Source organism: Carassius auratus, unplaced genomic scaffold (assembly GCF_003368295.1).
Source record: "Carassius auratus strain Wakin unplaced genomic scaffold, ASM336829v1 scaf_tig00023110, whole genome shotgun sequence".
NCBI classification, from domain to species: Eukaryota; Metazoa; Chordata; class Actinopteri; order Cypriniformes; family Cyprinidae; genus Carassius; species Carassius auratus.
Window position 1 is genome coordinate 1 of NW_020525237.1, and position 23,166 is coordinate 23,166.

The 23,166-nt window shown below is 35.6% G+C and overlaps 2 protein-coding genes across 3 annotated transcripts; one reads left to right on the forward strand and one right to left on the reverse strand.

Moving 5' to 3' along the window:
- Window positions 1-10: 10 nt before the first annotated feature.
- On the forward strand, window positions 11-9,046 carry LOC113077675 (CDK5 and ABL1 enzyme substrate 2-like; the record flags this gene model as incomplete). The annotated part of the gene is given in 10 exon segments (XM_026249993.1): window positions 11-76; window positions 79-245; window positions 1,657-1,749; window positions 3,422-3,499; window positions 4,389-4,485; window positions 4,682-4,850; window positions 5,240-5,337; window positions 5,684-5,790; window positions 6,301-6,505; window positions 6,658-9,046. Coding segments are annotated over 10 exon segments (1,221 nt in total), but the record flags the coding sequence as incomplete, so codon positions are not given.
- A 3,706-nt stretch (window positions 9,047-12,752) lies between these two features.
- LOC113077667 (oxysterol-binding protein-related protein 2-like) lies at window positions 12,753-21,770 on the reverse strand. 2 transcript variants are annotated; one of them, XM_026249981.1, is made up of 15 exons: window positions 21,616-21,692; window positions 19,237-19,304; window positions 18,952-19,052; window positions 18,769-18,880; window positions 18,582-18,657; window positions 18,289-18,423; window positions 17,522-17,619; window positions 17,230-17,412; window positions 16,835-16,942; window positions 16,606-16,695; window positions 16,283-16,409; window positions 15,069-15,188; window positions 14,857-14,980; window positions 14,651-14,741; window positions 12,753-13,688 (listed from the first exon to the last, which is right to left on the reverse strand). In XM_026249981.1, the coding sequence occupies exons 3-15, from the start codon at window positions 18,986-18,988 to the stop codon at window positions 13,586-13,588; spliced, it is 1,404 nt and encodes a 467-aa protein (XP_026105766.1). In that variant the 5' UTR covers window positions 18,989-19,052; window positions 19,237-19,304; window positions 21,616-21,692; the 3' UTR covers window positions 12,753-13,585. The 2 variants fall into 2 exon arrangements, with proteins under 2 accessions (XP_026105766.1, XP_026105765.1); XM_026249980.1 differs by lacking the exon at window positions 19,237-19,304 and having other exon boundaries at window positions 21,616-21,770.
- Between the last annotated feature and the right edge of the window lie 1,396 nt (window positions 21,771-23,166).

Below are 23,166 nucleotides of genomic sequence, written 5' to 3' on the forward strand. Positions count from 1 at the left end.
CCATCAGCGGGGAGCAGCGACCCCTCTACCGAGGACTAACACTTACCCTGCTCCTCTGAGCCCTCATCCAGTATTTATTCAAGGGGGAGCTGCGACGTTTTCACGGAGGATGGACGAACCGATCCTTTGTCAGTCCAGGCACCGCCGCGTTCACCGACCTCTGGACCGCTGAATCCGTTTTCAGGATCCAGTAAATGTCCCAGCCAATTCCCGGGATCTAATCCTGCTCCTGATCCGCGCCAAAGGTGAGTTTGGTTTTTGATTTGTTGTTGTTTTTTTTGTCATGACAATGACACTCGTTATTCTCTGACTGCCACAGTGTCACTGTATATTTAAAATTTACACCATTCATAATAGATATGAAGTGAATGTGTGATGAAACCTTAATGTGTACAGGTTTCATTAACAATTATGAATTTGTATTTGTTTATGAAAGCCATGTTTATTCCCATTTCCCAAATCGTGTCACGGTTTTGATTATGAGGATAGAATGTTTAACTGGCCTGTTGTTTACCAGTGTTTACATTCTATTATGACTTTTTGAAGCAGTATTATAAACAGTACATATTACAATACGAGTAACGTTAACCGAACAAAACAATAACAAATATTTAAGGGGAATGGCTGGCTTCCGGTTTAATGTCTACAACTTTCATTTTCATCTCTGAAGAGCGGTCTTGTTTTCTAGGTGAGTTTGACTGGAAATATGTCTGCGACATTTTTTGAAACCTTTTAAGATGAATAGGTCGGGGAGGGACTTCAAATAAATAACGGCTGCATTTCTTTTGCAGTAATTTAGATGAAAAATGTTTGGGAAAATGAATCCAAAACCATAATGTGTATCTGTTCATTCGAGAATCAGACATTTCGTGTAATAAAATAGATCTCAGATATTTACTGTGATTCTCAAAATGAACCGACTCGTAAGGAAATCGGACTGCTCAGGTGGCACCAAATGTTTTGTGATTCACTGAAAGAATCGAATTAGAAGAGTCATTCATTCATGAATCTGGTTCTTCGTGGTCCGAATTCAATGAGGACTTAGTAAAATTAAAAACGCATAGAAGTCTCCTGGTGAAAAAAGCATGTACTGTCTGATTGAGTATCAGAAATGTTTGACAGTTATATGAAGGTTAGTGAGTGAGCTCTCCATCCTATTGCCTTTGCATTTTGCCTTTAAAAAGTCATTTGTAACTGAAGACAAAAGAGACAGTGATTAGGGAAACCCATAGAACAGATGAAAGATTTGTATGATTGATATCACCTGCTGTCAGAGTAGATAATCGGTGGGCTGCTGAGTCAGTCAAAGACCGTCAACTAGTCACAACAAGCTTTATCTGCATAATAGGTGATGTGACTCATGTAAACCAGCCCCGTGATCTCACTACAGTACATGCGCACATCATTTCCTGTTTGTCTTTTTTGTTTCTTGCCTTTCATCTCTCTCCTGTTCTGTTCCCCTCACCCTCTCATCTTTTTATGTAAGGTCTGCTGATGGACTGATGCTGGACGGGTGACCTTTAAGCCTTTCTATATAGTCAAGGGCTAAAAGCTTATGCTTTGCTTCAATTTAATCCATCACAGTTTTTTCTCGAAGTGTGTACAAATTGAAGTCACATTTCTTTGTCTCTAAATTGTATTATGTTCTTGTTGCAGGACACGTAACCTCTCTGGGTCTCCAGGGCCAAAGGTTTCCAAGAAGGTGCATTTCATCAAGAATATGAGACAGTATGACACTCGAGGGAGCAGGTGAGTTGGCGGGTCTGATATTGTTTGGGAAATATTTTCCCTGTGAGGAGGAGCTGTATTTGTTTAATCTTTTTGAGAAATAATCTGTATAAATTACTTCAGACCAGGGGTCTTCAAGTTTTTGAGGAGCCTTCGAGCACAAATAAAACAGAGTTGATTTTTGAGCTTGGCCAATAATAGCATGAATATAATGTAGTACCCTAATAACGTATTTACAGTTTTCATACTTTATGAATCTTGCATTGCAAAGCCAATTTAACTCTTACATAATCATTATTGAGTCAAATTAATAAATTGCATATTCATTTTAAAACCTTTCAACGAAGGAAAACAATGAAACATTTAATTTTAACTTCTTAACTTATTAATAAAAAAAAATTACTTATAATTTTTAACTTTCTATCAATATTAGTTTTTGTATTTTTTTATTAACAATCTTGTTTAATGCATTTATTTTATTTTTAATTTTCAGAAATTATTTTTAAATATAATTGGTCCTTTGTTAGGCTAGTCCTTTATTAGCACTTTCTTATAAATAACTTGTGTAGAATGGAGGTGCTCAGACAGTCCCATACTGGGCTCATGTCAGATAAGGTGAATATAAAATGGTGAAGTGGATGCTGGACTGTTTCCTCGTGCAGTAAAGTTCTTTGTTATATAACTGTAGTGTAATCTCATGCTGAGTGAAACAGTGGAGCTTCAGACAGACTCTGTGATTCCTTGGTTAACTTAATAACTGGCGTAAGTACTCACTGAGATAACTCACTTAGGTTCTCACACAGACGAAATGAGGGATAGATATGTCTGTCTACACGAGGAACAACCAGTCTGAATAAAATTAGTCTTGAATGGAACCTTATATAGAAATGGCATTTTCTGAAAGTAGAACTGCACCTTGGCAAGAACCATTAAAATGTAATGAAATTCAGTTACGTAAGATGAAAGCTTCCCTGATTCCTTTTCTTTCTCCCTCCGACTTACTTACCTCTTCTGGTAAAACCCCCAAAATACTGTAAACCCAGATGGCTCTTTTGACTTTTTTTTTATTTTTTTTTGCATTATAACATATGATTTATATACAACCTTATTTGGTGATGAATTTTGCACAGATTGAGGAAGAAAATAAGACCAAACACAGTACACATTCCACTTTCAAAAAAAGAAAAAAAAGTGTTATTTTGATATGACCTTGTTTATTATACAGAATTATACCACCCATCCCCACCCCTTTTTTTTCTTTACCTGACATGCATTACATCATCAACCATGAATTCATGCCTTCACTTATGTGCACATTCCCCCCCAGCCTCATGACATCAGTAGTGATGTAATATAGACCCTCACTGAGCACATCCTGTGTCTCAAGCTGCTGACCTGTTATGATGTTCAGTCTCCTGTGAAATGTGGCGGAGTTGGTTGTAATTAGATAATTTAGATTTGGTCTTGTTGACCAGTCTAGAAAGCTACATGCTGCTTTAATTTAATAATGAAGAATAGATTTTTTTGGCTCATTTTCTCACCAATGTCATTCCAGGGCTATAAGATCTCCCATTTGCTTTGTGGTCCATATGCACTTGTTAAGGTGTAGACACGGCTGGTGTACAGTGATGGTTTGATGTTTAGGTGACTGATGTTGTCTGTTCTGTGTGCACTTGCCATCTGTGTCCTGCAGGGTTGTGCTGATCTGTGCCAAGAGATCCCTGTGTGCTGCTTTCTCTGTATTGCCCTATGGAGAGAGCTATCACATCAGGTACAAAGCCACCACAGTCAGCCAAACTCAGCTCATTTCATATCATGCAAACCCATACATGAGTGGTGGACAAATCCGCTGTTTTTTTCTTTCTTTTTTTATGAAACATGATGTTCCAAGTTAAATTGGCCTATTCAGCTTTTATTCAGCAAGGATGCATTCAGTTGATTAAAAGTTTTCTGTTTCCAATACATTCTTTTGAACTTTCTATTCACCAAAGAATCCTGAAAACAAAAACAAAGCCAGAAAATATTTTCAACATATTATAATGTTTTTTGAGGACCAAATCATCATATTAGAATGATTTCTGAAGGGTCATGTGACACTGGAGAAATGGCTGCTGAAAATTCAGCTTAAATTGCATTTCAAAATATATTAAAACCCTTAAATTTGTAGTAATATTTCTTAATATTACTGCTTTTACTGTATTTTTGATCAAACAAATGCAGCCTTGGTGAGTAAAAGAGACTTCGATCAACATTAAATCTTACCAGCCAGTAAATAACATTAAATAACATTCATAATGTGTTATCCAGCTTTGTGCTGAACTCCAAGTGAGAGATTCGATTTTGGTTTTGGCAGTCCAGAGATCACAGTGATTTGTCCACCTGTCATACAGTACACCCAATCACATCATTCACAGAAATATGATTTTTTTTCTTAGTCAGTGTGCTTAATCACTTCTTAAAAATGTGCTTTTGTATAATTTTTAGCTTTAATATAATAATGTACTGTATTTACAAATAGACCAGCTTACAAACAGCGAACTGCAGCCTGGTATTACCAGACTCTGTGGGTGTCTTTTGCAATATCCAAATAAAAGAGATTATTTCAGTACAGGCAAGTGTTATTCAATTCTGATTTTTAATAATTTATCTACCCTCTGCAGTGACCCTAAACTAGAAGCCCAGAGACAGAGACACTCTTCTGGTGGGGGAGGTGATATGGTCCCTGGACTGGAGGGAGTGGAGGTGGACTTTGGAAAGGTATTCCTCTAAGAAGATTGAGCAAAGACGTGATTACATGCTTTAGAAACCTTCTTGTTTGTTTATTCGCTGTAGTATTGCTATTTGTTTTAAAGCATCATTGTGCAAGTTGCAGTACTGGGTCACTGGGTGTGTGTTTTACGCAATGCATATGTTTGTGTTTACACTGATAGCCCTGGGATGTTTTCTGTTGCAGACGGTATCATATGCCCGTTTTCTGCTTCCAACTAATGCCTTGGTCCGGCAGAAGAGCAGCGGCCCACCTGACATCAGTGCAGCGCAGATGCCAGTCTCTCGCAACCGTATTAACGGGCAGAAGAACTTCACCCCTTCTCGGATCACCAGCGCAGTTGGACAAGATACTTGTGTGTTACATATTCAGATAATTATTGAAATATTGTTACAATTTAAAACAACTGTTTTCTATTTGAATATTTATTGCTGTGATGGCAAAGCTGAATTTCCAGTAGCCAATACTCCAGTCTTCAGTGTCACATGATCCTACAGAAATCATTCTAATACGCTGATTTGCCACCCAAGAGACATTTCTTATTATCATCAATGTTGAAAACAGTTGTGTTGCTTAATGTTTTTGTGGAAACATTGCATTTTGTTTCAGAATGGAAAGAAAATCTTTTGTGACATTATGAATGACTTAACTCACTTTTGATAAATGTAATGCATCCTTGCTGAGCAAACATATTAATTTCTTAAAGAAACAAAAAAAAAACAATCATGTTGTAACTCTTGGTAGGTGTGGACGAGCTATCAGACTATGATCCCAACTTGCTCAGTGACCCCCAGTGGCCTTGTGGGAAGCACAAGCGAGTCTTAATTTTCGCATCTTATGTGGTAAGCTCCTTGATTGAACTGTTTCAACCAACGCTGTTTCAATAATCTCTTCTAACATGATGCCAGTGAAAAGATTTGCAAGGACATCTGAGTCTCACAACAGCATAACAGTGATTCATAATTTTTGAACCCAGCTCATGACTTGTATCAGATCACATCAGCGTTTCATGTGATAACCCTAAGGGCTCAGTATGGTCTATTAGCTAAAGGCATGAAGCATGATATCTTCTGTATCACAGCTGACTAGACTCTAGCTGTAAAAAGCTGTCACCATTGAGTTTTAGCAGCTATAAAAATAATAATAATAATAATAAGACTGTAATAAGACTCTCCTTGTCCCCTCCAGACTACGGTTATTGAGTATGTGAAACCGTCTGACTTGAAGAAAGACATGAACGAGACATTCAAGGAGAAGTTTCCTCACATAAAGCTGACACTCAGCAAAATCAGAAGGTAAAGTCATTTTTATGTAAACTATTTGTGTTGCTTTAGACCATGTCTGTTAGGAAATGTAATTGTGCATGTTTATTTCTTATATTTTTGTGTTTAGATTTACCATCATCTTTAAAAACAAAAAGAATATCTATTTCTAATACTGTACATTTATAATGTTGAGATGACTACATTTGCTTTAAGGCTTCAATGTTTTTTTTTTTTTACACAAAATTATATTGAATTGAATATTAAGTTTGATCGTTTTTCAGTTATCGGCTACAGTAAAAAAAAAAAAAAAAATTACATAGTGCATATCTAGTTTAATAGAAAATACGTAAACACAAGAACAAAATGGTGCCCACTAAGCTGTTTTCATGGGGTATTTTAGCACATAGCACTATCACAATAAAATTAAAAATTTGGCTGAATGAATAAACAATGAATTAACATACAACATGGGCATCTTGTTAATCGACCCTAATCATGTTTACAAACTACTCTTTCTCCTCTTTTTAATGTCCACCACAGTTTGAAAAGAGAGATGCGCTCTGTGAGCGAAGAGTGTGGCCTACAGCCGGTTACAATAGCGATGGCTTATGTTTACTTCGAGAAGCTGGTTCTGCAAGGGAGGCTGAACAAGCACAACCGAAAGCTGGTGTCTGCTGCTTGCGTCTTATTAGCTGCCAAGATCAGCAGCGACCTCAAGAAACAAGAAGTCAAGCAGCTGATCGATGTAAGTGTCTTACTGCTTTGGATGTTTATTTAATTCAGAGACTTAACTGTTCTTTATAGGTATATACTTCGTTTTCTTGGTCATCTAATTTTTTGTATATATAAAAATATGATTTATGTACTGACTTTTTTGTTCTTCCTGACCCTGAACAGAGGTTGGAGGAGCGTTTCCGAATAAATTGCAAGGAGTTGATTTCCCTGGAGTTCACGGTTCTGGTTGCTTTGGAGATGGCACTCTACCTCCCGGACAGCAAGGTCATGCCTCACTATCGCAGGCTTGTGCAGCAGGGCTGAAATGGAGAGGGTCCTTAAAGGGATGGTTCATCCAAAAAACTTTAATTCCGTCATCACTTACTCGCCCTGATATTGTTCAAAACCTGTATGTCTTTCTTCTTTTTTTTTTTTTGCAGAACACAAAAGAAAATATTTTTTAAAATGTTGATAACCAAACCTTTTTGGTTACCTCTTGAAATATATTTTGCGGTATGTTTCACAGAACAAAGTAAGTCATACAGGCTTGGAACAACACGAGGGTGAGAATTGATGACACAATTTTCATTTTGGTGTGAACTTTCCCTTTAAGAGCTGCCTGTAGACCATAGAGATGACACTCTTGTGTTATGGCAGTTCGGAAAGGTTATTTGTATTATTTATTGGTTAAATGGATAAGTGGAATTTTCTATCAGCTATGTACAGGTTTCAGCACTCCATCTTCACTTGTTTATGTCCTTCATGGAACTGATTTTATAAATCAAACACATTTATGGAGACACTTTCTTTAAGCACTGATAATTTTTGAATCATTTATTTATTTTAATTTTTTAATACCACAAATGCTTATTAACCACCGTAGATCATAGCTTTTTCTAATGCACAACTTTATTTATGCAATATTTTATTTATGGACATTAATTTCATTAGAATACATAATTTATGAATACTGAATATATTTTGAATGCTTTTTCACATAGGTGTTTTTTGTTTGTTTGCCTTTCTGATGAGTTTTCGGGTATGTGTGGCATTCCGATGCGTATCCTGCCAGGCACTCTATGTTAGAGATGACATTTAACGGGCACATTGTGCTTTTATCACTCTCTCTCTCTTCTTTTAGTCATCTAACATTTACTAGCTAGGCTGTGGTTTAACAGTGATGTAATGTTTTTTTTAGACACACCGCAATGAATTTTAGGTAGTGTTGAATGTAAAAAAAAGTCTTTTGAATATGTGAGTGCCTTTTTAACCAGTTAATCAAATGTTAAAAGAAACTGAACTGTTAACCACTTGTCTTTTCTTAAGATGCAAGTGTTTTTGAATGTCTTGACAGAAGTCAAGTCTCCATATCAATGCACAGCTGTGACAATTACAGTGATGAAATGTTACATTTTTTTGCATCCTACTGTGTCCTATTTATCTTATGTGCAACGTTGAGTACGTTTCAAACAGTCCAGTAGGTTTTACAAATAACTCCACATCTGCGTATTAAACTGTTATGTATTTGGTCACGGAGGAAATGCCACCTCCTTTGACCGGGGGAGTCGGTTTTGTTTTGTGTTGTGCAGTGTTGAATATGACCTAACCTTACTGAGTCTTCTTGGTTAGTGTTCATACAATATCGTCTTATCTTTATCTGTGATATTCTTCTTTGGGAATGTTTATACACCATAGGAGTGGCCTATGTTTACTTTCAGAACCTAGACAGTATCACAGTGTGCAGCATTACCAGAAATATGCAACATTGTTTTTACATCATTTTTACATTTTCTCTTATGTTTTTTTGGACTGAAAAACAGAAGCACATAGCCTCCATCTAGTGGTGGTCTTTTTAACATGATGGCTCTGTATGGTTTATTTGCTTCTTTCCCTCAGGGATTCAGACTGGTCACATTTCTGAGACAAATGATCAACTATGAGAGGTTAATTGAATTGGAGAGAAGTGTGGGTAATCGTACATCACTATTCCTCACTAGTGTAAATCTTTACTGAGCGTTGAAGAATGAAGTGCCTTTTCTATTACATTTGTCAGTACGGTTCTGCTGCCACACCGTTTTTCACACATATTTAATCTTTTTGATACTGAGTAAACACACACCTTGACACGTTATGAATGTGTTTCGGTTGGAAAAGCGTGTGACATGTTTATTGAAATCTTACTGTATGTGAATGCACTCACTCCTGTGATACTGTCGCGGAATCTTTGAGGATGTGGAAGGGTACAAGCACTGTGAGGGAATCCTGTGACCTTCCGCATGAGAATACTGTGTTTTTTGTGAGTGTGTCAAAATCTCTATTTTAGCAGTATGTCATAGAATGATGTGAGAATAGATTGCACTGCTTGATTAAACACCAACAGGAAACCACAGTATGTTGGTGTTTACTGGGCGGTGTGAGCATGGCTTTAGTTTGAACTGAACTGTTCACAGGGTCCTATCTTTTGTGCTGTGTTTTTGTCATTTGAATTTTTTTTTCTATTTGCATTTATAAAGATGTTTTTGATTTGTTTCACTTGTTTGTAAAGTTTTTGTAAATTATACACACCAAAAAACGACTTATCCGGTAAATGCAAGTTTCTTTTTTGGAAAAGGGTTTTCAAAACAGTAAAATACCTGATTAAAAGAGAAATGTCTAATTTCTATTGTTCAGACACACAGGTAGTCCCACCCCCATGCCAAGAGGCCGCTCAAATAGAGAAATGTTGAAAGTACCACACTGCACATTAAACTCGGCATATTCAGCCTATCTATCTTGTACTTCTGAGTACTAAGTTATTAACCAAACAATAGCGGGGTCAGTTATTTTTTTTTTTGCAGTGGGCCACGCAAACATATGTGTTTGGTTGTGTGGGCTGCGAGTTAAAAAAGGTTGGGAACCACTGCTCTAGGGTTTCAATAGAAATATCTAAATTTGTGTTTTGAAAATAAATCAAAATCTTAAGGGTTTAGAACGACTCGAGGGTGAGTAAATGACAGAATTTTTGAGTGCACTGTTCTTTCAACATAAAAATACACAGATCACCCTTGACATGACTTATCTTGACAACATGATACTTTGGAAACGCTACAGTATAAAAAATGTTAAACTGATGAAGGCAGCTCATGTAGAGAGTTGCTTAATCCAAACTCATATCCTCCTCGTCATCTTTCTTGTCTCCTCCTTCGTTCGACTTCCCTTGACCTTCCATGGCCTTGGCAAATGCTTCCAAATTTACAAACAATTTAGAAAAGCCATTCTATCCAAGTATGATCTTTTCTTTCCTGAAGTCTCTTTTATTACAAGATTTATGCAAATCTAAGCAAAAACAATTGTCTAGATACATTAGATTACATCTAATTTTGCCCTTGTAAGGTCATTCTGTATAAACCACAGACTTAACAGAAGGATGTCTTGGAGAGAGGAAATGTGCATATAAATGCATGTGAAAGTATAAACAAGGGTGTTTAGAAAGAGTTTCAGCTGGAATGAACCAGATTAGTTTGTGTACATTTGAAATATACTGACCTCCTTTATTGGCTGCCTCTACAGCTTCAGTAGGTAATCCAAACTGATTAATCAAAGGCCCAAACTGTCCCAATGCTAGTGCACTGCTGAACATACTCATAGCCTGCACAACCCAGAAGTGTGCTGATAAATTATTAGAAAATTTATTCTAAAAATATTCATTTTCAAGAGCAGATATGCTAACAAACTTGTTCTTGATATTAATTTACCAAGTGTAGATAATTGGCGCTGCACCAAAATTTAATCAATCAAAAATAAGCAACCTAAATGTAAAAAAAAATCTGTCCTATTCAAACAAGGCAAAATTAGATTTTTTTTTTACGTTTATTATTATATTAATATAATTTATTAGTGTTTTGAATTTGCTTTTATTTATTAACAGGTTTCCATTTTAATTATGCTATTTGAAAGGTTCATAATTTGGTTCTGGCAAACAACAGATTAACATGAGGAAACTATTTAAAACAAAAAAGGTCCATGCTTTAAAACACTGGCTTCTTCATCACACATCTATAAATGCAGTGCTGACGAATGTGTGTGGTGACTGTTATATGAAAAACATCAAACTTGAATTTCTCTCTTTCTAGTTAAATTCTAAGAATTCTTTCACTTTTCTGGATGTCGATAAACCTCTACAAGGAGAAGGGGCGGGGCTTACGTTCGATTGGTGGAGGTTTCTTCGTCCTTTGCTCTGATTGGTGGTTGCACATGTCGATATGCCCACACAAACAACGCTGTCACGAGTTTGTCAAAGACAGACTGGAGTGATAAGTGTAACCTTTTAGATGTTAAATTAGATTTTCACCACTGTTAAATCATTTTAGATCGAATTACTTTCACTTTGCTGGCCAAATACGTTAATTGTCTGGCATGTTAGGTCTTGCATGAACAATTCAATAACTCAGTGCTGAATCATTGTTCTCAGTTTCAAACAATTCCCCCCCCCCCCCCCCCCCCCACAGTTATGACTACTGAACTGATAAGAAATCCATGACAGCTATTATGCAATTGTTTGTCACCTTTTTTACTATTATATGCCTTTGCATTGAGTGTATAGACAACCTGTCCATGGCAGTCTAAATTAATGCCCTTTGATCAATATTGTCTGACCTTATAGCCCTTTAAAAAGGTTTACCTCTTGAGCATTAGCAATTCTTTGTCAAATAAATTATTAAATAATCTTATAATTCTACTCCTTAACTAGAAGCAGCTTGATTAATAAAGACATAAAAAGCATGTTTTTTTATAAGTTTAATTAGAATCTTTTTCCATGACATTGACTTTGATAAAGATCAGTTCACATTTGAGGTCAAATTAATGTAAAACAACAGATAATATTTCACAAACATTCCCACCATCAAACTGAAGCTAAAGCTTCTCCCAAATGTTTTGTCAGAAATCTCAAACTGATGCTTGTCAATTCCCTTCAGACACAAAAGAGCAAACTGATGTTTCTTAGTGAGGTCTCACATATATAATTAATATTGCAAGTATACAAATTAGCAGATTCATGAGTGCATTTCACGTGATCTATACAAATCTAGTAAAAAGTCACAATACATCATGTACAGTTATGTAAAGCCGTCATAGCACCACAGTGGTATAATTTGGGCTTCTATCTGTGAAATAGTGAGTTTCACAACAGAAACAACCAATCAAAACAGTTTAATAAGAACAGACAGAATGACTTGAAAATTTTCGAGTGTATGTTTGCTTTACATAGTTGCAATGTGACCAGGTTTACTTGTATATTCACTTGATGTGATTGTTAAAGGAATAGCTGATTAACAGCATAAAATCATGAGACAATTGGGGGTGTGATTTTTTTAATGTCCCATGATTTCAAGGTTTCTAAAAGACATTACATTAGCAGCTGGTGGAATAATATACTGATATCTCTAACCGCTAGTAAACATTGATAGTGAGATTAAATAATTTATGCTTAGACATGCCACAGTATAGTGTATAAAATACATTGGGAAATTAATTGTAGTTAATTCTTTGCCATGGCCCGAAGCTTGGCTTTTGGAACTGTACGCACTATATGGAACATATTAAAGACATATTAAAGGGTGAATGATAAACACTTCTAATAATTAGATAACAGTGTTATTAATCACTGCCGTTAAATACACCTGTGTCTCCACCTAACCAACTTTAGGCTGTGCAAAACAGCCAGTAATACTGTGTCAAACCAAAAACAAAAGTACTAGCATGCTTGAAACCTTTGCACTAGGCCAACCAATGTATTTTACATAAACATTAAACTGTACAATTCATAGACAGACATTTCCATTAATGTTTGCATAGCTTCTGAGATTTGTGAGTGTTAACATCACAGTATTACAGTTTACATTTTCGAAATAAAAGACAGTGGTGTCTTTCATGATCCTCTGAGGTCATCTCATCTACGATTTGCATGTCTGGAAAATAATTAGTCCTTGAAGAATGAAGTTTGCTGTATGGCAAAAAGCATGTGAGCAATGAAGCACATTCTGAGCATTTCTGGGACACACGAATATATGTGGGCTAAGGTGAAGCACCTTGACATCCGTGAGCCATTAAGTGCTGAAATAAAAAGAAAGATTAGCACCCACCTCCATTTCATTCACCTGGATGTATCACTCAACACTGACAAGTTATATGGCTTTAGTTTCTACAAGAGAAAACTCGCTTTGGCAACACTCAAAACACTAACGCTAAGATGTAAAAGGATTTTAGTTATAAGAGCTTTTTAACAAATACAAAACACCTTTTTTTTTTTTTTTTTACCAAGTAAACATTTTTCATGAGCAGCTATCATTTGTGTCTGTCAAACAAAAACAAAACCGATCCAAAACATTTCTAAATGTGTGAGGAATGAGACTAATTTGTTTTTAGTAAATTCCCCTGTACCATGGAGATGGTGAGAAAAATGGCCCAAGAGCCTTATCAGCGAGATATAACAATAATTTCTGAACAAAGGTGGGATAATTCAAAACTCCTTTTCATTTTTGGGTACTCAAAATCAGGCAGAATCTTTAACTGTGAAGTTCCTGCACATCATACATACCACAAACAGAGGTCATATTTCTGAGATAAGGGGGAAAAAAGCATATCAACGAGATGATAACATAGCATTAGTTTGAACAAAAACACAAAATTATGCTCTCCTAATAGGTTCTGAGCAGCCTCATATTTAAAAAAAAAATTGCATCGCAGTGATGCTATCACTAACCACTTGTACCCATAAACTGAACACCTGAGTGTATCTAGTGAGATGCATGGAAAGGTAGGTTAGCACATTCTGTACATAAACTAGCATTTTCTAAATGTACTAAGTTTGCACAGACAAAATCTAACATACATGAAAAAAAAAATGAAAAATAATTAAGGCATTCCCTACGTCTCAAAATAAATAAATCCACTCACACTACATTTTCAAAAGTCTAGTAAACTCGTGGAGAGGCTTTGTCCAAAAACTGTTCACATGAATCTCACATTCTGATGAAAAAAATGAAAAGAGCTTAAGGAGAGGAGATGATATGGATTGGGTGAAGGAGAGCAAAGGATGAATCTCTAGACTCTATCAGTCTTCCCAACTGAATCAGTAGATGTCTGGAAGGTCAGAGTACCTTCTGTCGAAGTAACCACCCTTGTAGATCCAGTCTGCAGCTCCAGTGTACCGATTATTGCCTTGCTGGAACCATCTGAAAGACGGGATGCCAAAAAGTTTATAAAAATAAAAAGGATATTCAAAATCTCCACCGAAAAAGAACATTTTGCACTAATATATTAACCTTTCAAGATGAACATAGCAAAAGGTTTTTAAATGATAGTATCTGCTTCAGTAGAAAGCACTGGCCAGTGTGAAATCAGATTTTTTATTTTTTAACTATGCTAGGCTATGATAGTCGATTTCTCATAGTTATTTTACCCTCTTTTCACTTTTTTCTTTTTAATTTTGTTTTTGAATGTTAATATTGCAATCTGCAGTCTCAGAACTGGATTGATTCATTAAAAAAATGTAATGCCTGTGGTTGGTCGGTTTGTGTTTTATTGCCATGCCAGCTTCCTTGGTTATTTTCATGGTAAATAAAGTTGAAATAGTATAATTTAAAATGTAAAAACCTACACAAGTTTGATTTAGTTAATTCTAAAATGCTTAAAATAAATAAATAAATAAACTCTAAAATGTATTCAGGGTTGACTGTTAATTCCCATAGAAAACTTAAACCAGCATTTTAAATAAAATATATTTAAAATAATAAGGAACATGTCTGTCTTCATTTTGATATAATACTAATGAGAAGCTTTCGTTTTTGTCTGTTAAACAAAAACAAAACAGATCTAAAATATTTCTAAACATCTTGAAATATGGCGGAGCTGGAAATGTTGTTTTCCTCCACCTCCTGGAGTTTATATCAACATGTGTATTATTAAAATGCAATCAAAATATTTTTTATATATATATATATATATATATATATATATATATATATATATATATATATATATATATATATATATATATAATATTTTGATTGCATTTTAATAATACACATGTTGATATAAATTTCCATGTATATATGATATTGCTAATCGTGAGAGGAATGAGAATATACAAAATGAGGAAAAAAGTGGATGGTTTGTTCTTAATTCAAATACTGGCCTCGTAGACCATTCTTCCTCATCTTTAGCACGCTCTCTTCTGGCAGCTCTCTGCTTCTCTTCCAATCTCTCCTTCTCTTGACTTGCAGTATCTGGAAGTTAAGAACAGCTTTTAAATTTAGGGGTAAAATAAGTACAGCATCATCCAGAAAATAGCTTTTCTGAACAGATGGGAACAAAACGGGCCAAAAAAGAGATTGTGCATACCGATATCCCCATTCTCCATAGCTCTGATGTCAGGCCGCAAACGACAGTCTGTTGGTGCTATGACTCCAATCATGCCAGGCTCCAGCTCATTAAGCGTCATGGCAAAATTAGTAAAATTATACATCTAAACAGAATCGAGGAAAAAGATAGTGAAGTGAGAATATGCATAACATGCAATCACCCAAGACAGATCATTGGGGGCTTGGGGTTACCTGCGTTGAGTGTGGCGGTCGAGGGGCTTCTCTCCATAGCAGCGTACTGCCTGGGATCATGGTAACTGTTTCCTGGACATCTGGCATTTCATCTGCATCATCACCCCCTGTACTCTGCTCCTAATCACATGCATACAGTACTTCCATTTATGCCCCATAATGCCAGATGAAAACCATTAAACACCACATATAAAGCAAGATCAGGAAACAAATAATCTAGGAAAACTAATAGAACTAACACTCTACTATGATGGTGGCTCAGGCAATGTAGCTACACTGCTAAAAACCCACAGTCTTTCTTTACCTTCACTTCTTACTGAAATTGCATGTTAATACAAAGAAGGGAAACAAAAAAAAGTTGATTTCCAGCAAACACACTGCAGATCATTTTAATTCAACTGTATTTTTCAATAACACTATTGTACAAAAGTTTGGGGTCAGTACTTTTTTATTTTGCAATAAATTGATCAAAGATGACAGTAAATGTATAATTTATAATGTTTCAAAAGACTGCGAATAATGCTATTCCTTTTAACTTTCCATTCATCAAAGAATCCTGAAAACAATTTATCACAGTTTCCACAAAGATAACTGTATTTCAGTATCGATAATTATAATAAATGTTTTCTTAGGACTGAATCAGCATATTAAAATGATTTCTGGAAGATCTTGTGGCAGTGAAGACCAGTCATGACTGGTGAAAATTAAGCTTTGCCATCACAGGAATTAATAAAACTTTACAACAGTCTCAAATAGAAAAGCTATATTCAATTTCAACATTAATTTACAATATTACTGTTTTTATGGTATTTTTGGTCAAATTAATGCAGGTGTGTATAAGAGACCTCTTTCAAAATCATTAAAAAATCTTACAGACACTAAAAATTCTAAGAAAGGCCGATAATTAATTTGTTTTCTATTGAGATAAATGAAAAAATATATTACTAAAAAATCAGAACAAGGAGTCTGTTTGTGTAGTGACATTAAAAACCAATGAATGGAAAGAACTTGATCTAGTAGTCATTTCTTCTACACTTCAGTAAAGATCTTCTCATTTCTCATTTCTAAGAGTTTGCAAACAGTCTCTATTGTAATAATAATAGGTGGAGCCTCTATATGAGGATGCGTGAGAGCCTTTTGGACTTCCATGTGAAAACACAACAGAAAATAGACCACGGCTCTGCAGTGAGAGATAAATGACTAACGCTTTGTACCTGCTTGTGTTTCTTGGAATCTCCTCCGCTTTTCTTCTCTGCTTTCTTGTTGACTTCATAGACTTTTGGCTCAATGCTATATACACACTCAGTCCACTTCCCATAGATAACATGATGCTTCTTTTTACTGAAATACACCCAGACAAATTTAGTCAGAAACAGAAGCATCAAATCCAGAAAAACTAAAAGTACACACACAATCCAGCTTTAAAAGACACTGCCGATGCCTTTAGTGCTACAGACATGGAGTGGATGTGCAGAGTGAACTCTACAGGCTGGGAGCCAGATATACCCACTGACATTTGATACGAATGACTGCTCACCTCTTGTCCTGGATATGTCCCTCTACCCTATGCAGCTCTTTGCCAAACATGCCGCATGGCTTAAAATTCAGCACACACTTGTCCCCAGTGCTAAAACGAACAGAAAGAAGTCAAAAATAAAAGGAAAGAGTGTACAGTAATCCACAATGTGACATGGAAAGATCACACTATAGCCTTAACAAAAACACAGGCAGAAAATTTAGTGTCAGAAAGGAAAGAGAAGAAAAACCTGTGGTTGACGATCTCCACTGTCCCATACTGTTCAATCCACAGTTTACCCAGAATAACGTTATGCACACAGCACATAGGGTTCGTCCATGTGTAAGCTTCTCTATGCCTGAAAGAGAGAGAGAGAGTTATAATGAGAGTTATAACAACAAGAGAGAGAAATAGCTCAGCCATAACTTACGCACAAAATCTCTTCAATACACATAAGAAACATGCTAAATAATAAATGGACATTCCAGCATGTTATTTATAAAGCAGATGTTGCTTAAACTAAGGGCGAGGAAAAGTTACTGCTTTGCTCAAGGGTCCGATTGTATTTGAGGATCTCAATGACTCTCCAGCTCCAATAAAAAGTGATCATATTATACTTAGTGAGGTCACATAAACAAGACTCACTTGGAGAGCTCAAGTGTCATGGTGCCTTTAGGCTCTGCCTCCACACTCTTCCCCCAGAATTTGAGTTTAGGGTAGATGGAGCCGTGAAACGAGAAGTCTTGATTGAGTGACTCGGTGTAGAAGGCACTGATTGGTGGATGGTGGCTCACTTGTTCTGAGATCATGCGGTAACCCTCTTCATCCCTGAGCACAGACATTACAAATTATTGGTGCAGGCTAATTAGGATTTACATATTCAGCTTTGTGCTAGATTGATGTATAGCGTTTGTGTCCAAATGTTCTGCAGATTTACCGTGTAAGTTCAAAAGTCTCTCCTAATAAAGGGTTAAAAGGTTTTCCAGTTCTGTCCCATTGCGATGCAACAGCAGAGATGGCGAATGCGGCAATAAGCTGACAAATGAGATGCAATTGCGTAAATAAGGATTTGTTGAATCTTCCATGCATGCACACATTTGAGAGTAAAAATATAAAGGAGGCAAGTTTTCTGCAGGTTTTATGAGGGTACATTTTTGACTTTTTCAAGACCAATTAATCACTATTTAAATTTTGCATAAAAGTTGTCTCAAACTAGAAATAATGCAAATAACTTTTACTGTAGCTTCTGATCACACTGCAAAAAAAGCGATGTTCTTCCTCCATTTTCCAGTGCAAAAGATCACAATAGATGCATTGTGAAGCAAAATGACATGTTTTCTGAGAAAATCGATTAAAAATTAAATGTAAGCACAAAAACAAATACCTGCAAATGAGCTCAGAAAAAAAAGAACTTAATCCAAAGGGAAAACAAGTTTTCATACCCCATGGAAATATATTTGTTGTTGTTGTTTTAAGCATTAACTCCTTTAAAACGAATTTTGCTCTCAGAAAACCTCATACTTTCATTTTGCATTAAAAAAAATGTTCAGGATGTTCAGATATCTGTATTGTAAAACAAGATATTCATTTTTGTATGCAACATTTAACACCATGACTTTATGTATTTAGGACTAGTGTGCGGAAGGGCCAAATCGGCCAATTAAGATTTTTTTTAAGACCTGTAGAAATCCTAGAGGCACTAACCTGCATACGCTCTATAGAGTCAGAAAGTGTACAAGCTTTATGGATGAGGTATGTATGTTCCATGTACTCTGTAATCCTCTGCAAGAAGCTCAGTGGTTCGTTGAAAACAATGGGCATTGTTATCTTGGACAGCTCCTGTAAAGAGAAAGTATTCCCAGATAGAAATGGCTTGGTTTATGGACAATGTCACCACGATCCAAACAACATGTCTCTTTACAATTTCATATTTCATGCAGTGTTTGAATGGAGCTCTTTTGACTAAGCTTTTGTTTGGCCAAAGTAATTTTGCTCACCATTCCAATGCATTTCTTCAGGAAGCCCCACACACTAAAGTCATTTCTGGAGAACATAGGTGCTGGCAGAGTAGTTCTGAACACACAGACACACACATTAAAACATTACACAGTCCAACGGATATAAACACCTTCACAATTTGTTTCCTGCCACTGAATATTATTTCACTTCATTCAGACTCCTTACCTCCTCTCCCATACTCCATTTTCAGACGGCACTTTGCCATTCACTGTCTGCTTGCTCTCATAGACACAGGCATCTTTAAAGCTGACTTCACATGAGTCGTCCGATTCTAAACCTGAGACGAGAGAGATTTAGTCCTAGGTGACGATAAAAATGTGATGTACAGTACTAAACTTCATCACGTACCTGTCTCAGCATCATAGAACTCTTCCTCGCTGTTCATGATGGACAGTTACTGCTGTTGAGGTCAATCAGAAGGCATTGTTTCACAGCTTGAATGTGTTCTTCTGTAGATCAAACCATATTGTAGGTTTGAAAATTAAAAAGATATCAAACTGGAAGTCTGTAAATGTACTGTAGTGTACTGTACTACTATGCTGTAAAGCTGGAACATACTGGACAGTGGACACTAATGCTGGCCTATACACTCTGTCCATTTCCTTATTGAACACACAGAACAAATCCAATCACCTCACTGCAGTCTTTAAACAGCTGTGCTTGGCAAAACCATCTGATGAGAGTGTCCGAACAAGCTAATCCTTTAGCAGAGAGAGAGTGTGTCAGCATCCGATTGTCATTACTGCAACTGACTGTACCGATTCACAATGCTGGCTTAATTAAAGAAAGGACATCATTCAGGAATTGTGATGCAATTCTCATATATGAGTTTCATATAAGTCATTTCTTAGAGTTCTTAGAATTTTCATAAATGTGCTCCTTGTATTCAAGATGGAATTAAATGTTTTATTTTTTTTTGCAATTTTCAATAAAAGTACATTAAATACGTTTAATCAAATATATATCAAATCCACTACCGTTTAAAAGTTTGGGGTCGGTAGTAAGTCACATCCTTCAGAAATCATGCTGATATGCTGAATAAGTGCTGAAGAAATTGCTCATTTCTATTAGTATCAATGTTGAAAACAGTTGTGATGCTTAATATTTTTGTGGAAAGCATTGTACATTTTTTTCTGAATTGTTTTCTGATTATTAAACAGTTCCAAAGAAAAACATTACATAAAAAAAAAAAAAAAAAAAATATATATATATATATATATATATATATATATATATATATATATATATATATATATATATATATATATATATATATATATATATATATCCATTTAATAACATTTTTGTAACACTGTAAAAAAAACATTACAAACATATTTTCCTTTTGTTCTGCATGTTGGTTTTGTCTTTCCACATTATTTTAATCATACCACATGACAAACAAAAGTTTTTCAAATATTTTATTAAATATTAATTATGCCGAATTATTTAACACTTTTCAAGATTTTCATTATTTTAATGAGGATTTTTTTTCTTTCTTATCATCAGGAAAGTTATATTAATGCACCCTAAAAAAAATTAATTTCAATTAGATTTTAAATAAATAATAAAAAATGCTCATTACAAAGTGGTATTCAAGTCATTGAATGAATTACACTAATATATTATTATTGAATAAATGAATAGAATGGACATATAAATAAGCATCATGTCATTGACCCGCACACACACACACACACACACACACACACACAAACAAAAATAGAGGAAAACTCTTGCTCAGACCGCCAGTTATACAGCTGCAAATGACCAAAATGCAAAGCAGTTTAAACGACTATTGGCCATATAACAGAGGTGGGCACTATGCAAATTATTTGGAACTCAGAAAGGTAAAGCAGCCGCTTAACAAGCTGACAGCTATCACATATTCAAACACCCATGTGGTAAAGTGCCAAGTTAACAGGGGAAGTCTTGGCTGGATGAACAGCACGTAGCCCTGGTCGTTTTGCAACAACACAGATTCAAGGTTGCTCAACTGAAATGAATGTAGTAAAAAATCTTCCAAATAATCATGTAAACAATACACCTTATAGTCTCTCTGCTAAGGGTAATGGTTGGTTAGACATCTTTCGGCTGTGATGGGCTGTTATAACAACAATAAACAGAGAAAACTAGTCATACAACTGACCTGGAAAATGACAGTGCTAAAGATCAATGGTGACTAAGACAACCACATAAATGTCTGCTTCTCAGAAAGAGTGGCATAGTTCCTGGTGGTTGTGTCTGAAGAAACTACTGTACCAATAGTTTTGGACTTTGTATTGACCTGGATACATAAAGTTAGTTTACTAACTAAGAGCAGTTAGTTGCCGGGTTCACAGTCATAACTGACGAAAAGTCATGTAAATCTCTACGGTCACTTTTGATCAATTTGACACATCTTTGTTAAATAAAACCTCTTCTTTTTTTCAATGCACCTGAACAGTATGTGCTCTTCTCAATCAAGTTAAAATGCTTCCCCAGAATAAATACTGCTGTCAACTAACAGATGGATCATAGTAGCATCTTTCATCAGATGCACATTTGTAATGAGTGTCAGTCAAATCAGTGGAGAAGATTAAACCCGTCAAAACTAACTTACAGGGCAATCAGTTGATTCAGTATATCCCTCAAAAGACACAGAAGGCACTGCTTAGTATATGATCGCATGCAGAACCATATTAAACGCAACGTCTAGCCATCCGTGCATGAGGGCAATCTGACATTCAAGTCATGTCCCGTTAGATATACAAACATATCTGATACTATGAATAACCAGCCTCGCTCGGTAGCTACTTAGAGCTACTGCGGGGGGAAGTCACTGGGCGTTCGGCTTGAGCTGTTTTGACCCGCGTTAGCCGCTAGCAATGAGCACTGACCAATAATAAACCCGAGAAACGTTATTACTCATCAACCCGTTTGATATCGTCAAAACATTAAAGATGCCACATAAAATGACGTGTAACATCGACCAAGCTTAGCAGGCTGTATAATGTGCGTGTGTCGCGTTACCTTTCAGTAATGTAAAGCTGAATCTCTCCTGTCTCCTGTGGGACACAAAACAAGCGCCGAGTTCGGGAAGACTGACAGCGGGGCGGATACATTTCGCCAGGACGGGAGAACAAACTGGATTGGAGGGTTGAGGCGGCGGTACAAAAGAAGTTGGGCGGGGCGACGTTTGATTGACAGAAGCAGTAGCCTATTGTGAAAGAAGACCCCTTTGCGAACGAACGATATTAACCTTTTGAAAGGGTGGAGTTATATTGAGGTTACATAAAGGGGTCGGTACTAAAAAAGGCAGGGATGTGGGTTATTTATAATCCTAACAATAAATATCGCCTTCGGCGATGGCAGTGGCGCTCCTTGATTGATTATGACTGCTGGCTAGGAATAGATAGCTATATACAAATTATATAGACAACACATTAAATTTAAATTTTCAATGTGAATTAAAATAAATAAATAAATGAATAAATTGTAAAAAGCTACAGAGAATATTATATGAATTCACAAATAGACATATGTTTTCACAACTTCATTTCATATTGTGAATTCCTATTTGTGCTGTGAAACAGGACCAAGGGTTTCTGGGTCCTTTGACAAAAACATGAAAATAAATTAGGCCCAATCAGTATAACAAATGGTTTCTTGGTTTTAAAATAAAGCATTTGATTTCATTATGACTTTAATCAGACGCTTATTATGCAGTTCAATTAATGTAAAATATGCAGTAATAATTAAAATAAGGTAAAAAAAAAATCATGTAAACTACATAACTGTATGTAAATGTTAACATTTTTATTTAGTGCAGCAAGAAACTGGTGTAAAACTATTTGCAAGATAGACGTGAAAGAACGCAAGTGAAAAACAGGTGCAGTTTGGGGGAAATTAAAAGAATCTAACATAAACATATATTAAATACAATACATTTATAAATTTAAATAGGTGAAAAATACATCAAAATATACGTATATATTTAACAAATAACACATGAAAATTAAGGTTAGCGTGCAGATTCATGACTTTTTTCACGTTCTGATTTCATACACTCTTTTTCTTTAACAGTAGGCTATTTTTTTTCTTTTAGATCTTTGTTTTTAACGTGAGAATTTTTGTGCAAGCCTGGGAATTTGCATATATCCGATATTCAAGTTCTCAGCAATGCACCGCGGCATGAACAGGCTAAATTATGCCAATTGCTGTGCGTGTTACTAGTTTCTACTTTTAGTTTTGCTATTGTTGAAATATTTCCTGATATTTCCTTTAGTTTCATTTGAAGCCACTAGATGTCATCGGAGCAATGTTATAATAGCCTACTTCAGCTCCGTGTCATTTGAGAAGAAGAGTGAGTTTGGATAAACTTTCTTCTTTTTGAAACCAGTGCAGACCTTTATTTAGAAGAGACTTAGCTATGAATTAAATAACTTATTAGATTTTATGAGTTGAATAATAAAGGCACTGTCACCGAATTAATTCATAGGTGTGAGAATTAAAGGCCTTCACATAAATTAATGAATAAGAAAAAATACCTGATTGCTAAATTAACATTAAAAAAATATCCAT